The sequence below is a fragment of the Bidens hawaiensis genome, unplaced genomic scaffold (assembly GCF_021521415.1).
Source record: "Bidens hawaiensis isolate Kalapana, Puna unplaced genomic scaffold, B.hawaiensis_p1.1 tig00007270_1, whole genome shotgun sequence".
Taxonomy (NCBI): domain Eukaryota; kingdom Viridiplantae; phylum Streptophyta; class Magnoliopsida; order Asterales; family Asteraceae; genus Bidens; species Bidens hawaiensis.
The window spans coordinates 589,537-607,104 of record NW_027491503.1 but is presented as its reverse complement, the minus strand read 5'-3'; the positions used below and the strand labels follow the sequence as shown (position 1 = coordinate 607,104).

General features: G+C 31.8%; 1 protein-coding gene across 1 annotated transcript; it reads right to left on the bottom strand.

Annotated features, from left to right (window-relative positions):
- Positions 1-7,907: 7,907 nt before the first annotated feature.
- Positions 7,908-15,681, bottom strand: LOC143634879 (uncharacterized). Its single transcript, XM_077102847.1, has 9 exons — positions 15,192-15,681; positions 14,904-15,104; positions 14,704-14,826; positions 14,051-14,088; positions 13,758-13,881; positions 9,512-13,117; positions 9,313-9,408; positions 8,435-8,577; positions 7,908-8,352 (listed from the first exon to the last, which is right to left on the bottom strand). The coding sequence occupies exons 1-9, from the start codon at positions 15,369-15,371 to the stop codon at positions 8,133-8,135; spliced, it is 4,731 nt and encodes a 1,576-aa protein (XP_076958962.1). The 5' UTR covers positions 15,372-15,681; the 3' UTR covers positions 7,908-8,132.
- Positions 15,682-17,568: the final 1,887 nt, after the last annotated feature.

Here is a 17,568-nt window from a genome sequence, read left to right as displayed (position 1 = left end):
CTAATTAAGTTATTATAATTGGAAATATTTAAGAACTCATTTATTTTTATAACTTATTTTGTTTGTCTTGAATTTTTATCCTACACAAGTATAATTTATTCATACATTAAAATCTCTTTCTATCCAAAACTAATTTCTTCCAGCTCAATATATTAATATCCATCAACACATACTTACATTATAATGAATAATACCAAAAAACTATTTTACATGTGTTTGCATTAGATATCAACAAAAAACATACAACCTACACAAAAACGTATAATCTACACTTGTTCTAAGAATAAGACAACATATAACCTACACACAAAAAACATATAACCTACAAACAACATCCATCATCAATAAAATACACACGCACACAAAAACATATAACCTACCCACAAAAAACATATAACCTACAAACGAAAATTTTATCTTACACAAATACAATTTATTCATACATTAATTTCTTTTTATTTAAAACCAATTTCTTCAAACTCAACATATCAATATCCATCAACACGTAGTTACATTGTGATAAATAAATACAAAAAACTATCTTACACATGTTTGCATTAAATTTCAATAAAAAATATACAACCTACACAAAAACATATAACTTACACGTGTTCTAAGAATAAGAAAACATATAGCTTACATACGAAAAACATATAACCTACGCATGTGTAAGATATGTGTATCTTTGTGTAGTTTATATAATTGTTGATGTCGAATTACATATGTAAGTTGTATGCTTTTTGTATGTTATACGTTTTTATTGCTCAAAACAAGTGTAGGTTATATAACTTTGTGTAAGTTGTATATTTATTGTTTACATTTAATGGACACATTTGCATGACATTTTTTTATTATTATTTATGACAATAATTTTTATAGACATACAAATTGAAAAAACTATATATATATATATATATATATATATATATATTGTGTTTTGATATTTAGTGTTAAAAAACACGTTGATATATGCTAATAAATTGAGTGGAAGTTATTTTTTTAATATAAAGAAATAGTATTATATAAATAAATTGTATTTATGTTGAATAAAATGAAAAATGTATAAATAAAAAATAAAACTAAAGTAGTGTTTTTATATTTTTAGTTATTACAGTTAATTAGTTAGATATATTAATTAGAAAGAGATTCATTATGGTTATATTAGTTGTATTAATTGGAGAGAAAGAGAGTGCATTTATTGTTGTATTTACATCTTTTTTATTTATTTTTAAATATTTAAATCTAAAATAAAACTAATGTCTCATATTCACTTCTCTCATTTCTTGCAATAATTTGATTTCTTTCTTGAACTTAAATATGTATATATTTGAGTTTTAAGAACTCGAAAGAACTCAGTGTAACGATTTTTTTTTCGAATTTTTTTACACATGCGTAATATATGTATGTTACATACACATTAAAAAATTACAGAATTTTTTACGCACCGAGTCAGATTTTTACACATGTGTAACGGACGTAAAAGTTAGTGTAACCACTTACATATTTATTATCTCTCCTACTTTGACTTTTTTGCTAGATTTAATCTCAACCACATATTTCAATCCATTTAATTAAATGTGTGGCCTAGAATTGAGTTCTTAAGTTCTTAAAACTCAACATGGTTCTCAAAATATCCCTCCCCTATATATCCTTTTTCTTTCAACCTTTTTATATGTTATTCTTTACCAAAATTTAAAAACAAAATAAAAAATGACGGTCGTAATATATATGTAATAAAATAGTATTATATATGTAATATTGTTATATTACATATATAGAATATAACAATATTGTTGTACTACATGTATCTAATATTATTGTATTACAACAATGTTATATTACACTTATGTTATACAACAAGATTGTTATAATACGTATATGTAATATAACACTATTATATACATGTAATATGTCAAATATTGCGATCAACTTTTTTTTTAAGAAAAGAAATGAGTTTTTTTTTAAATATATATGTTTAGGTGGAGTTTTCATGATTCTTTTAGCGATCTTTTTAAGAAAGAGCTTTCTTTAAGAGCAGATTTTCTCTTAATTATAAATTAGTATACTTAGAGAGTTTTGGTGTCACAAAGTTTTTTTAAGATATGACTTTAAGTATTTATGTAATTACTTTCAAGTATTATTTTAATTGTTAAGTTAGTTTTATGGTTGATGGAATGCTTCCTAATTCTTAATTAATATAGTTAATCATCCAAGTTCAAGTTCCCATTATAGCAACTTTTTATCTGGCTTCCTGTTGTATTATGTTTTTTTAATTATGATTTATTTTATTTTTTTTAAATATGACAAAATTTGTTTTTTAGGTTTAGTTCTCGTACATGTAATGAACCTAATTGACACCAACATAATTCGCATCGAGTCGTCGCCGTAATTCCAATGGTTTTGTTGTAATAATGTTAACTTTACAAATTTTTTGGGTTTAGTTCCGAAACGTAACAATCATAGCTGATACCAACCAAATGCAACGATTGTGTTTACCGACCGAATAAACGTTGTTTTAAATATGTAATTTTTGTGTATCATATATTAATACCAACAGAATTCGTGCCCATCACCGCAACTGGCGGGTTGCTACCTAGTTTAATATAAAATATAAAACTTAACGTTTAAGAAAAGAATATTAGAAAGTTAGTTATTGATTTGAATCATTTGATCATTAAATAATTGATTGTATAACAACCATGCACGGTGAAATCTCACCGATAACAATACTATAAGGCTGTGCGTAGTGGGTAAAATCTTTGGGCGAATTGTGGGCGACAAGGGCTACAATACCCCCCCCCCCCCCGGCGAAATGTGGGTCGAAATGGGTGGGGGCAACTTTTTGTCCTGCGAAATGTTTGTGTGTTTGTGAAAATAATAATTAAATATTATTATATATGTTTTGTGTGTGGTATATATATATATAAATATATATATATATATATATATATATATATATATATTAGCCTACAACACCATTACACCCTAAAACAATTTTTTACCCTGTGCTAACTGGATGTCACGTGTTACAATTCGCCCAATTTGTAAACCCTCCACTACACATAGCCTAAGCAGAGTTTTAGAAAGGTGAGATATAGTCAAACAATATCTTATCCCAAAAAATAAAGTGGTTATTTAAAAAAAACTCAAAACATTATACTTTTAAACATCAAGACAATAAATAAATAAGTACAGTAATTTTTATTTATTGTAATTGATTGAAAAGGATACATAAATTATATATTAGTTCAGTCTACTCTCAATATATTACTTTGTTGCAAGGTTGAAACAACATAAAAGAAAAGAGTAAACAACTTTTTTTTCTTTTAAGATAGGACGAGATCGCTTGATCGACTACTGGTTTATTTACATGTTTGAACATATACAACAAGCTAGCCATATTTGTTCAAACATGGTTAGATCAAATATGGTCGGATTTAAGACTTGTCATGCGTGTCAATTTTCTAAAAAACTATACAACTACTCAACTAGTGATGTGGTTTCTAATTCAAAAAAAAAGAAGAAGAAGAAAAATCACGAGTTTCAATGATGATAATCGGTTGAACAAAAAAAACTAACTAAACAATTAGTTTGTTATGCTGGCCGGTTTTTCAAAATATAAACAAATTTAACATGAGACATGGATGTTGATTTAACACTAAGTTAATAAAGTAATAACAATTATAAAAAAGTAATGTACACGTTGAAACGGAAGACAACAAACTACGTCGCTAGACCTTGAATACTAACAAAGAGTTAATATATACATTAATCATCATTATAATCAAATCAATCATTACAAATCAATTATTATACACTCCTGTTGAGTAACAATATAATAATCACCAGAATATTTTTTTTATTAAAATTAATTAATAAAACAAATAATAAATAATACTATAAATATAAAAATATATATAGAAAGAGAACAAAATAAAGACCAGAACAGGGGTTGTTTTCTTTCCTCATTCCCTTTCTTTCTTTCTCTGTCAAGAAACCTTCGTATTCTCTTACCCTAATAACCCCTTTATTATTATTATTATTATCATTACCCAAATTCATTGGTTTTTTCATCTGGATTTTATCTTAATTTGAATAAAGATTGAAAATTTTGAATCTTTTCTAGGAAATATCAAGTGGGTTATGAGAATTTGAGGTGGGTCTGAAATGGCGACTGAAGAATCAATTGAAGTCAAGTTCAGGTTAGCTGATGGCAGTGATATTGGACCTAACAGATACAGTCCCACCACCACTGTTGGATCTTTGAAAGAGATTATTCTTTCTCAATAAGGTCAAATCTCTCTTTATTTTAATATTATTATTATTTTATGATTTACTTGCAATTTGATGTGTTTTTGTGCTTCAATTTTATCTTTGTGGGGTCATTTTAGTGATGGGTTGTTCTTGGTATGGATTATAAGTTGATGTTTTTTAATTCAATTTTTTATTTTATGAATTGGGCATTTTTTTGTGATTCTTGAATATTGAGTTAAGTTATTGTTAATTGTTGAGACAATAATTTGTGAATTAGATTAGTAAAGTTGCTAAATTTTAGGGATTTTGCATTTCTTTGATGAAATAGTTTTTATAGCAATGTCCTAGAATGTGCTTTTGATAACTTTGGCCTTTTATCCGTCCGCATCGTTTTCATCGACTAATTTTCGTTTTAGGCATTTTATTAATATGATGTGAAATGTGATACAGAATAACATTGACAACTTTAATCAACCAATATTGTCTGATTTGCCCATGAGGAACTGACGAATTTGGTTTTTGGTTGCCTACATGGAAGGGATGAATATGTGCTCACAAAATATTATGAAAATGAAATAAAATTGCATAAAAGAATAGTAATTTACGAAGTTAGTCTTATTCGTCATTGCTATCGGTGAAGTTGATAAGTACCACCGATTAAAGTGGGCCTTATTGACGTTTTTAATAATTGTATTATTAATACAACCAACTACCCTTTTTAGAATAGGCCACCGCATCCGCAAAATAATGGAAAAACGAAAAAAGTTATGTAAACTTCGTCATTTAGACGTCAAAAACACGAAAGTTATTCAAGATATGTTATATATCAAAGTATATTGGTTATATAGTGTGATCAAATATCAGCTTTATGTTATTTCTATATATATAGAAAAAGGTTTATATAAAAAAAATCAAAGTTTCCTAAGTTGTAGGAAGGCTTAAAATAAAGCCTTCCATGTAAATAGGACACTATACCTCTTATTATAGGACACTATACGGATTTTGCACACTATAGATCTAAACCATTAACTACTTTGATGAATATATTTTGACCGTTTATGTATGTATAATGTCTTAATGCCTATACTTATATTATTCTTATGATCAGGGGCGGACCCACATAGTGTGGATCGGGGTCCCGGGACACCAATGTTTTTTAAAAATTTATTAGAAGCGGTATATTAAATTTTTTGAGGACCCCATAAGATTTAATACTTGGAACCCATACTATTAATGTTGATGTGGTCTGGTGGAAAGTCCCTTGTTTTATCTTTGAAAGGTCATGGGTTCAAGTCTTACAAGGCTCAGTTTTTGGTTTTTTGTGTTAATTTTTAGTGTTAATCAATCATTTGATTGCTAATGTTGCAATGATAACTTTGGAAACATTCAAACACCTCTAAAATACATATCATTGTTTTCAACTTTATGCATGGTTTTCTTTAGAAACATTCAAACACTTTAAAATATCAGTTTTATTTTTCACTAGTTTAAGTTAATGGTTTTCAACACATGCTTATGAAAGGGTGGATCTAGGTTCTATCTCAAAAATGTTTAAGAAAGGGAAAACAAAGTGTTTATATGTCAACCCGACCCATTTTGACCCGTTCAGGTAGTGATGATTGAAAAGAAAGTTTTATTATGATATTGTTTTTTATTATGTTCTTCGCCTCGACCCGACCTGAACAACGACCGACCCGAAAAATTTGAACACCGAAAATATGGGACCCCATTGGCAAAAAATCCTGGGTCCGCCACTGCTTATGATGAATATATTTGAGCGTTTATAGATGAAGAAAGTGGTCCTAAGAGCATAAATGATATGAAACTTATCAATGCTGGGAAGATTTTGGAGAACCATAAAACGCTTGCGGAATCTAGGTCTCCGGTGAGTGAAGTTCCCGGAGGTGTTATCACTATGCTTGTTGTCGTGCGCCCTCCCATGCCAGACAAAAACAATGGTAACTAACTCTTCTATATACATTGATTAGATGTTTGTTATAGGTTAGACGCAATATGTTACATTTTGGGATTTCTCATACCAAATGCTAAGTCGCCTCTGTGTTACGGTCACTTGCCCAAACGAGACTAGCTTGAGCTCGTCTTAGCCCAAGTTGAGCTTGTTTAACTTACAAGAGCTTGAGTTCGTGAGTAGCTTTTCAAGCTCGAGCTAGGCTCATTATTATTTTTAAGTAATTTGTATACAATTTTTAATTATTTTGTATACATATATTTATGATTAAAAATTTTGTGTATAATATAATATAGACTATTTAGTTATTTTTATCATAATATTATAGATAACAAGAATAATCATATAAATATATTAAATAAAAAGTTATATAAATAACAGGCTCATAGGGTCGCGAGCCAGCTTGAGCACGATAAGTGAAGCTCAGACATTGGTTTGTTTAATTTTAACAAACTTGTTTATAGGGTTCGAGCTCATGTTAGCTTGCTATTCGAGCTTTTAGTGAGCTCGTCTCGAGTAGCTTACAAGTGGCTTGGCTTGTTTATGTGATCTCATCAATGACCGGTCCCGTGAGTTTTCCTTACCATGTTAAAGAAAGAAAAACAACTGCATCTAAGATGCTAAACAGTTTTAATTGGTAAAATATTAGAAGATAGATCAATGGCATTATATGTTGATACTATATCTCCCAAAAATAACATGGTTTGACTTTTGGAGTCAAGTATGTTACTTGTTAACTTAAAATATATACCTCCTATATTAAAGAAAGATAACAACATGGTGCTTGTTCCATTAATTATGTTGTATCATAGTTTTGGCTTTTGAATATCCAAAGAATTCAGTATGATACATGAAGGTCAAATTTTGTAATTTTGACTTTTAAGTGCCAAAGACTAACATGGATTTATGACAGACACCTTGCATGATGGCTCCTCAAAGCAGAGCAACTGTCCATGTGCGATTCTCTGACCGCAAGACGAACCGGCCTCGTTTAGGCTCGTGTTATGAGAATTTCAAAACTAGATTTTCAGTGTTTCTTGTTGCGGATAAAATCATAAAATATGGAAAATGGGTCAGTGGTCATTTTGACTTCCTTTTTTTTTTTGGTGTTTGTTTGTAAGTTTGACTTGGAATCTTAAAGGGTAAAGAAAAGAGGAATGTATGGTTATATGTTTGAATGTGTATATAGAAGCTTTGTAGACTAAAAGCACTTCTTTTTTCTTAAAAAAATTTTCATCTTTTAATGTGGAACATCAAGATAAAGTATGTTATGGTATTACGTTTAAATTAAAAGCTTAAAAGGTTCCACCTTGTTGAGAAATATTTCATTCCTGGTACAACCGTTACGTTGCTTGACAAAGATCCGACATCAGTGGAAGGTTTCGAGTAGGGCTTGGATCGCAATCCGATTTTTTTTGGTTCATCTCTAATGTTGATTGTGGCCAATGGAGAGAAGTTATCAAATAGAAACTTGACACCAAACTTAAAATATGTAGAACAACTTTATTCCAACCTTTTGAGATTGTAAATCCATTCATGTATAAAGTAACAAATATAATGTATTTGGGTGATCACAAAAATAGCATAGACTAGTTAACATTAGGTTTGCCAAACTCACTACTATTATTGCAAGATGTATATGATCACTAATAAAAGAATATAATATATATTTTTTATAAACATGAATACCAAAGCCAAAAAACAAAGAAAACATCAAAGACCAAAAACATGGTTAGATTATTTTAATAAATAATTTGACCCTTTTGTAACTAAAGCAATTTACACCACCCGAAAACGCATCTTCTACTCGATGACCCTGCAGCTAACACCAAAACATATTCACAGATTCTGTTGACCTTTTAACGGCTCGGTTGACTAACTTTGACCCTACCAAACACTATCATCAAGATTATCTCATATTCTTGACTGTCATCATAAGTTGCTGTCTCTCCCCTTCAACCTCTGCAAGTTGAAGGCTTAATTGGGTGTAGCGCGCATGCATTTCATTCAACTCGGTTTCCACCTTTACATATTTACCCTTGATCTCCAATGTGTCTTTGATCAACTCATTGATGTCTCTAAAGCTTCTAAAGATTGCTTCTTCATCACCGTGTTGTTTAAGGAAAGAACTGAAAAAACAAAAGATTATCATGTTTGACGAGTGTTCTATCCGAATGACAAAATTACTATTTTGACCCTTATGACTACTACCTTTGGAATTGAATATTTGATTTCTTCTTCATCATAAGTGCTCCAGCAAGCTCGATTTCCAAAGCAAGAACCCTCCCTAACGTGTTTCCATCTCCCATGAAATCTTTGAATCTTGGGTACATACCCTCGAGTTCTTCATTCGCCTTTAGTAACAAACTAATGATTAGAACTATAATTTCTAGTGCCCGTGTTAAATTGGCCATTTTCGCGGGTTGAACACGAAATTGTGTCAGACGCATGGACCTGAACACGACACGAGTTTCATGGGTTGACATGAACACGACACCGTTAATCCATTTATTTTTTTGTTTTTAGCATATAAATACACTAAAATTATAGACTTTGACCAAAAATGCAAATGTAATTACGCAAAACATGACATTTATTTCACTTTATCTTTTACATTTAACTAATCAAACATATACTTTTTAAAACGTTTAAAAATAAACAGGTCAACCAAATCTTGTTACACACATGAACCAGACTATGACAAGAGTTTTATCGCCGGTTGACATGAAATAACTTGTTTGATCTGAATTTGTTTATTTTAGCTTTCGGCATATCGGCACTCTAATATTATAGGCTTACAATCAAAAATGTAATTTGTAAAAAAGGATTACGTTTAAACCATAAAACTGACAATTATTTCTCTTTCGTTTTTTACATTTGGCATAATAAAACATATTTTTTATAAGTTATATAAAAACAAATGGGTACCCGAACATGGCGCATTAAGCTAAATGAGTTAATGGGGTTCGACCCAAAACTGACCGACCCGTTTAGAACAAGCCCAAACCCACGGATTTAGCGTTAGATTCGCGCCGTGTCAAAAATTCACTCCTAGTTTTATGTATATTGAAAACCAAAGCTCAAATTACCTTGTGTAGTTGCACAAGTTCCCTCTGTAAATCTTGAAAATTTGAGTCATAATTCATCAATTTAAGAATCGATCTCTCGTTTTTCATCTTTTCCAACTACATTTTAAAGAAAGAAACAGTTAGGCCATTTACCATCCTTATAAAAAGTGATCTATTTTAAAGAACAAATAATATCATCATAAGAAATTGTTTACTTTACCTCAATAATCTGTGCAACAATCTTTTCTTTTTCTTCCTTGCAACATTCAAGATTTAACAAAGCACAATCAAGTTCAGTCTGCATCGACTCCAAGTCACCTTCCAATCCCCCGACTTTAAACAACAAATCATCAATCTTTTTCAAATAAGAAGCTTCCGATTTCTTCCGTATCTCAATTTCATCAAGGGCATCTTGTAACTTAATCAAAATATCATCACCATGCCTTTTGGAAACAAAAAGCCGGTGCTTTAATTCTTGAACTGTCGTTTCACATTGTTCTTTCATAAAGGCTAACCTTAAAGATTCTGATGGCTTTTCGGGCTCGTTTTTTTCTTGAACAGGTTTCAAACTTTGTGCATATTTCCTCACTTCTGATAATCCTTCTTCCAGAATCAGTGAGTACACATCTAAGTATAATAATCTTACACAACTTATCTCATAAAGTTGATCATCTTTTGGAGCTAATTTTGGGCAACTTTCAGAAGAAAATGTTTGTTTAACAAGGTTTTGATTGGTCTCAAACATGGAAGAAACCTGGGCGGCTAACAAGTCAAGATTTTTCTGCAATTTGGTAACCGCAATCGAGTAATTTAAACGACCCCTTTCGAGCGCTGATTCTAAAGACGTTATCTTTTTCTTGAGTTCTGTGTTAGAACAAGTTAAAGCATGTTTTTCTTCAGTTAGTTTCAAGATTTGTTTGGTCATGTCAACTCGTGTGGATTCAGTCTCTGTTTTGTAGGCAGAAATGGCATTGCCACATGTCGAATGCTCGGTTTTTAGGGTCTCAAAGTCTAAGAGGATCTTTTCCCGGTTTTCCTCAAACTCTGAAACCCTTTTTCCAGATTTTAGGATTTGATCTTCCATATCATCGCGTACCGATTTGGTTTCAGATTTGTAGGTTAAATGCTCATCTTTTAAGTTTTGAAACTCACCCAAAATCTGGTCTTGTTTTACCTCGAGCTCTTGAACCTGTTTCTTGAGTTCCAAGTTAAGACAACCCAAATCATGCATTTCTTTATCAAGTTTTAAGATTTGATCTTTGTGGGTCGAAATCATGTCACCACATGCCGAATGCTCGCTTCTTAGGGTTTGAAACTCGCTCATAACATCTTTTTGTTTCTCTTCAAGTTCTTGAACGTGTTTCTTGAGCTCCACGTTTACACAATCCAAATCATGTCTTTCTTTTTCAAGACTCAAGATCTGGTTGTTCATATTATTTTGGGTCAAAATCCTGTCACCACATGTCGAATGCTCGCTTTGTAGGCTCTTTAACTCACCCAAAATCTGTTCTTGTTTTCCTTCAAGTTCTTGAACTTGTTTCTTGAGCTCCAAGTTAACACAACCCAAATCATGACTTTCTTTTTCAAGTTCTAAGATTTGGTTGTCTATGCTTTCGTTGGTCAAAATCACGTCCCCACATGTTGAATGCTCGTTTTGTAGGCTCTTTAACTCAACCAAAATCTGTTCTTGTTTTTCCTCAAGTTCTTGAATCTGTTTCTTGAGCTCCAAATTAACACAACCCAAATCATGTTTTTCTTTTTCAAGTTTTAAATTTTGATTTTTGTGGGTCAAAATTGTGTCGTCACATGTCGAATGCTCGTTTTGTAGGCTTTGAAACTCACCCAAAATCTGTTCTTGTTTCTCTTCTAGTTCTTGAACTTGTTTCTTGAGCTCCAAGTTAGCACAACCCAAATCTTGCCTTTCCGTTTCAAGTCTCAAGATTTGTTTGTTCATGTTTTCATGCGTCAAAATGGTTTCGCCGCATGTCAAATGCTCGTTTTGTAGGCTTTGAAACTCACCCAAAATCTGTTCTTGTTTCTCTTCAAGTTCTTGGAGTTGTTTCTTGAGTTCCAAGTTAATACAAACCAAATCATGTTTTTCTTTTTCAAGTTCTAAGATTTGGTTGTTCAAATTTTTGTGGGTCAAAATCGCATCGCCACATATTGAATGCTCGTTTTTTAGGCTTTGAAAATCACCCAAAATATGTTCTTGTTTTTCCTCAAGTTCTTGAACCCTTTTCTTGAGCTCCGAGTTAACACAACACAAATCATGCCTATCCTTTTCAAGTTTCAAGATTCGGTTGTTCATATTGTTCTGAGTCAAAATCGTGTCACCACATGTTGAATGTTCGTTTTGTAAGCTCGTTAACTCACCTAGAATCTCTTCTCGGTTCTTCTCAAGCTCTTGCACGAGTGCTTCTGCAGTCTTAACCCTTTTGTCAAGTTGTTCCTGAACACACTCCAAATCATGCTTTTCTTTAGCAAACTTTAAGGTTTGATCTTTCATATCACCGCGTATCGATTCGGCCTCGGCTTTCAAGCTCGAGATAGTATCGACACATGTCGAATGCTCGTTTTTAAGGCATCGAAATTGTTCCAATATCTGTTCTCGGTTTTTCTCTGCCTCATGTACAAGTGACTCAGCACTCATAACTCGTTTCTCGAGTTCCCGTTTAACACGCTCCAATTCTTGTTTTTCTTTAGTGAACTTTAACATTTGGTGTTTCAAATCATGGCGTATTGATTCTGTCTCATATTTGCAGGTTGAGATAGTGTCGTCACATGTCGAATGCTCGGTCTTGAGTCTTTCAAACTCGTTAAAGATCCGGTCTCGATTTTCCTCGAGTTCTTGCACGAATGCTTCGGCAACCATTACCCGTTTTTCGAGTTCCTCGTTAACACAACTTAAAGCAAGTCTTTCTTTCTCAAATTTCAAAATCTGATCTTTCATACAAAGACGTATCGACTCGGTTTCAGATTTGCAAGTTGCGTGCTCATATCTAAGCTTCTGAAACTCTACAAGAATCCGGTCCCGGTTTTCTTCAAGCTCCTGCACGAGTGACTCGTAATAACACTCCATTTCATTCATCTTCTTTACAAGATTCCCCCTTTCGGCTTTTGCTTCGTTTAATTGACACAAAAGTTCCAAACTTTGACTGTCTCCCAAGTCAACAACTCCTGTAACTCCCGTTCCCTTTTCAAGATTCTGCACAATACCAAGAATCATTTCCAAATCCGAGTTTATAAAGCTTATATCGGACTCATGGAACATAAGAATCTTTTTTTGGAGCTCGCGTATTCGACCCTCAACAAGAAAAAGCCCTTTGACCCGTTGACTTTGCGTTTTATCCATAAATTGTGACCTCAATTTTATTTCACTTAACTGTTGTAACTCATCTTTGAACTTTGAACATTCTGATTTGAGCATCATAACCTCTCTTTCTAGTTTTAGGCCCGAAGAGATCTCGTTTGTTAGATGTTGTGTGATCTTTTGTGTTTCAATATTCATCCCGTTAGCATAGTTATGCAACACGTTTAATTCTTGTTTAAGATCAAAGATGAAAGATTCAGCCATTTGCAAGCTATTTCTGAGTCTTTGATTCTCTTCAAGAGCAATTGCTAAGTTGTTTGAGTAATCTGTGTTGTCTGTTGACTGACTATGGGCTGGCCCGTTTAAGTCCCGAGATTCAGCATTATAACCTTCTGAGTTGTCACGCGGGCCATTATCTTCAACAGGTGAATCTGAAAAATCTTGATCCGTACCCGTTTCTTCCATAATTGGTATAAGTTCTTTAGATGCTGATCTGAAATGTGCTCTTGCATTAACCTATTTAAAGGCCAAAAAAATAAGACAATTAGTGGTTGCGATATAAGCGATTGCATGTTTTAATAAACAGGTGTTTGAATGTGCTTGATGAAAGTTATGATTCCCTGTTTTTTCATTGCTCAAGGATATTTTAGACTTTCAATAGATAGCTGTATATAGGGCTGTTCAAAAAGGTCGCGGCTCATTTAAACTAAAGCCCAAATTTATAAATATATACATGTGTGTGTATTAAAAAGTAGTATGACATTTTTTAACGAAGAAAAAAAAATGAAAATTCTCTTAATATTAATATTCTCGTTTGGATCGTATACAGGTAAACCCCAAATTGTAATATATATAAATTGTAACTCAAATTATAAACCAAATTTAAAATATATATATACATCATGAATTCTAAAGCATATAAATTCCGCATTATGTGTATGCTACATATATTATTTTTAGTTTTTATTTATACTCACGTGTAGAACATAAAAAAATCATTTTTTTAATTAAACGAGCCGGCTTAAGCCACAAGCTAGCTCGAGTTTTTGACGAGCTCAGCTTGATCTTAACATTTCAGCTTGTTAAGATAAATGAGCCGAGCCCACCCTGGCTCGGCTTGGCACATTTACAGCTCTAGCTGGAAAGACAATCAAACCTTATTTTCATGATAATCAGAGATCTGCAACTCTGAAGGTGATGATGTGGCAGTACTAGGTTCCACTTCTCGGCTATAATTGCTGCTGCTTTGCAACCCCCTATCAAACTGCTGTTCAAATTCTCTGTTTGAAGAAAATTTTTGGTCAAACGTCTTAAATGCCATTCAATGAAGTTAAGGAAAAAAATCAAAGATTCTAGACCCATATCATTGTATAGGTTTACTTATTATGACATAATTAAACATATAAAATTTCTGAAGAATGAAATGTTTAAGTTTTCAAGATGCCATACCTGAATCCAGTTTTAGCTGTCAGCAACTGAACTGTAACCTGAGACCAAAACGATTATATGGAATATAAGTGTTTGATCTAAAAGATTCTTAATTAAATATCTTGATCGTCTATTTAAAATGAATATTTTATCCAAACATTCTTGAGTTTTCATCTAAAAGATCGATGTCCCAAACTAATAGTGCTCGGTTTGGCTTAATCTAAATGGGTTCTGGTCGAACCCGCTTACGTGTTTCGCTTAACGGGTTGTGTTTGGGTCGACCTAACGGTTGATCTGTTTAACTCGTTTAACTTTATACTTAGTTAAAAAAAATTGTATTATGTTAACAGAACATAAAACGTATGGCTATATTATGCCAAAATTTAAAAAATGAAATGAGCATCAAGTTTTTTACTTTAAAAGTAAATATTTTACATACATTTGTATTTCTGGTTGTAATAATTTTAGACTATTAATATGCAAACAAATAAAATATAAATTTCAGGTTAAACAGGTTTTATTCGTGTCAAACTGGAAAAACTCGTGTCGTGTTCAGGTTCATGTGTCAGGCACGACTTTCAAGTCTGTGTCAAATTTTCACTTTGTTTCGGTTCAACCAGCCAACCCGCAAAATGTATCCCTGAAAAATGAAATTATAAAAGAATATTCCTCACATGCAAAATAGTTCCTTGGTCCGATCCATGAAGAGGCAAAGAAATAATAAACGGGCTTAACGCGTCCGCATAATCCGCAAGATTAATAGTAGCCTCACCAAGTATGCTCGCGTGTGAAGAACCCTAAAAGACGAAAACAGCCTCATTTAACAAACAAAACTTCAAAACGGTTAACTGATTTCAACATAACCAAAGCTTACCATCCCCACAATGAGGTTATATAACTTATCGTCATATCGCTTGTTTCTAGAATCTACTAGGAGCCTTGTAGTTTCATAAATAGGATCCGCCCACTTGCATGTTCCGTTTCTCACATTCGCCTTGCTCGTTTTTGCTATTATCTTTCCCGATTCGGTAGGTATGAAACAAACAAATAATTTATCCCATCCACCTTGTGGAATCTTGTATATTTCAAGAAAACATATGATAAGGTAGTTTCATTTGTATAATAATCATATTTGTTAATCAAAAAGATTAAAAAAACGTACATTTGTAGCATGGAATTGTAGCCGAAAAACGACTTTGACTTTAGTTTTCTCAAGCTTCCACTTGGTAGTTCTCAACATTACTGCAAAACCATGAACTGCAAATTCGTGGGGTCCGCCAGTTATTATATCAAGATTGCTGCAAATACAAAAGGCCCATATTGGATAAGTGGTTAATTTCATGCATGAAAACGAATAGAACGTTTAGTAAACCGTTTGGCGTGAAGTTTGTTTAGGTTCGTTTAATTAATAAACAAACAAACATGAACAAAAAACTTTGTTTATTTAGTTAAACGAGCAAACATGAACACGCTCATTAGTTTGTGAACTTTCGTTTATTTAAGTTCGTGTATGTTCGTTAGTTTACGTTTATTTAAGTCTGTTTGCTTATCAACTGATGTACTCATTAGACTGTTTTCGTTCCATTACATTTAGTCTAGTATTATGAAATCCAAATATCACCGACTACAATTTAGTTTAGTTATTAATTTTTTAGCCAAACAGACATTTAATTTTGATTGTTGTTCCCTCAATTATGTTCATTCATCTACGTTCATTCGTTTGTGTTTGTGTTTGTGTTTGTGTTCGTGTTTGTATTTGTTTACGCACCCGAACTGTTCGTTTATATTGTTAACGAACGAACATATCTACATAAGCATCGTCATTTTCTTAACGAATGAACAAGAACAAGAAAACTCACTTCGTCTAATCGTTCGTGTTCGATCGTTTTTTGGATTAAGTTAGACGAATAAACATAAAGATGCCTCGTTCATGTTCGTTCGGTTCGTTTACAAGCCTAGTTAGTTTTAATTAATTTCTAATTATAGACCGATTTTTATTATAAAAGAATATATAGTTAAATTGAATTTTTTTATTTAATATTATGTGATTATCAAAATCGCATAAACACTCTCTCGTATATATATTCTTGAAAGCATTTGTAATATCAAAAGTATAGATCAATCACCATCACAACAGAAAGACTACTTAGTGTAGATTTAAGAAAGTATTAAATTAGTTAAATGTCTAAAAGGCCCTTAGATAATAAGAAACAAGAGAATCTTTTGAATATAAATCAATAATATCAATGCCAATGATTTATAAATAAAAGCAAGATGCAATTTATGAAACTTAGCTTACAGTTATGTTAGAACAAAAATGGATTAGATTTTCATGTGTCAGCATCAATGAAGACAAAGAAAGTTAATAAAATAGCATTTGAATAATACCATCTAAATCACATCTAAGAATCTAATTAATAAAGTCAATGCTTGAACCAAAGTCAACGCTTACCTTCTCCAATTCAACTATGAAGAAGACTCTGGTCTGAAAGACTGAAACCCTAAATACCATGAACAGGAAACTGCACATTAAACAAACCAAAATTAAAAATAAAATAATATTAATATTAATAACAATCCTTAAAACACCCAAAAAGGAAGAAAGTGATTGCACTCTCAAACTATAAAAAATTAATAAAAGTAATAATAATAATAATAATAATAATAATAATAATAATAATAATGACAATCCTTAAAACACACAAAAGGCAAAAACCCCACTTGAAAAAACCAAGAATTTGGGTCAAATTAACAACAAAAACCAATAAAAATCGAATCTTTACATGAAATAAAAGAAAACCCACTTGAAGAAACCATATTCCCAAGTGGGTTTTAAAGGATTAAGCATAAAAATCAAAGGTTAATTAAAAAGATTAAGATCAAGCAGATGAAGTGTATTAGTATTACCTGCTGCAAATGCAAGATCTGGGTTAGGAAACTTGCAGATGAAGCAACATTTGTGGCGTGAAGAAAGAGTAACTGGAAATGTAATGGGTGTTGTGAATATTATTATTATTATTATTATTATTTGTTTAATTTTAATCAGATGGAATGAAAAGAAAAGAGGAAAGAAGAGTAGTGAGAGTAGGAGTGGACAAAATGACAGCGTGAAAGCCTTGATTGCAAGTGCACTGAAGGTGGTCCTTTATGACTATTATTATTTACTAGGTGTGTGTGGTATGTTTTACATAAATAACTATATTTTTATGATTTATTTTTAGAATTCTTTGTTTCTTTTTATTCTATTTTATCTTTTGGGTTGTTAAAGTAATAAATGTGGTTGGCTCCTACATTTATTTTATTTATTTATTACAAAAATAAATGCTTTGGATTTATTTTTACTTTTATTTTTTATTTTAGGCCCAGTAAAATGACAAACTATTAGTTTTTAACTTTTTATTTATTTGGTTTTTTTTTTCAATTAATCATCAATTTATTAGTGACTTCATAGAAACATCCAAACGATTTACAATGAAGTGGCAGGTAAGCGGGCAACAAGCTGCGCCGCAACCCCCTTTTGGATAGCAAACTCAATCCGA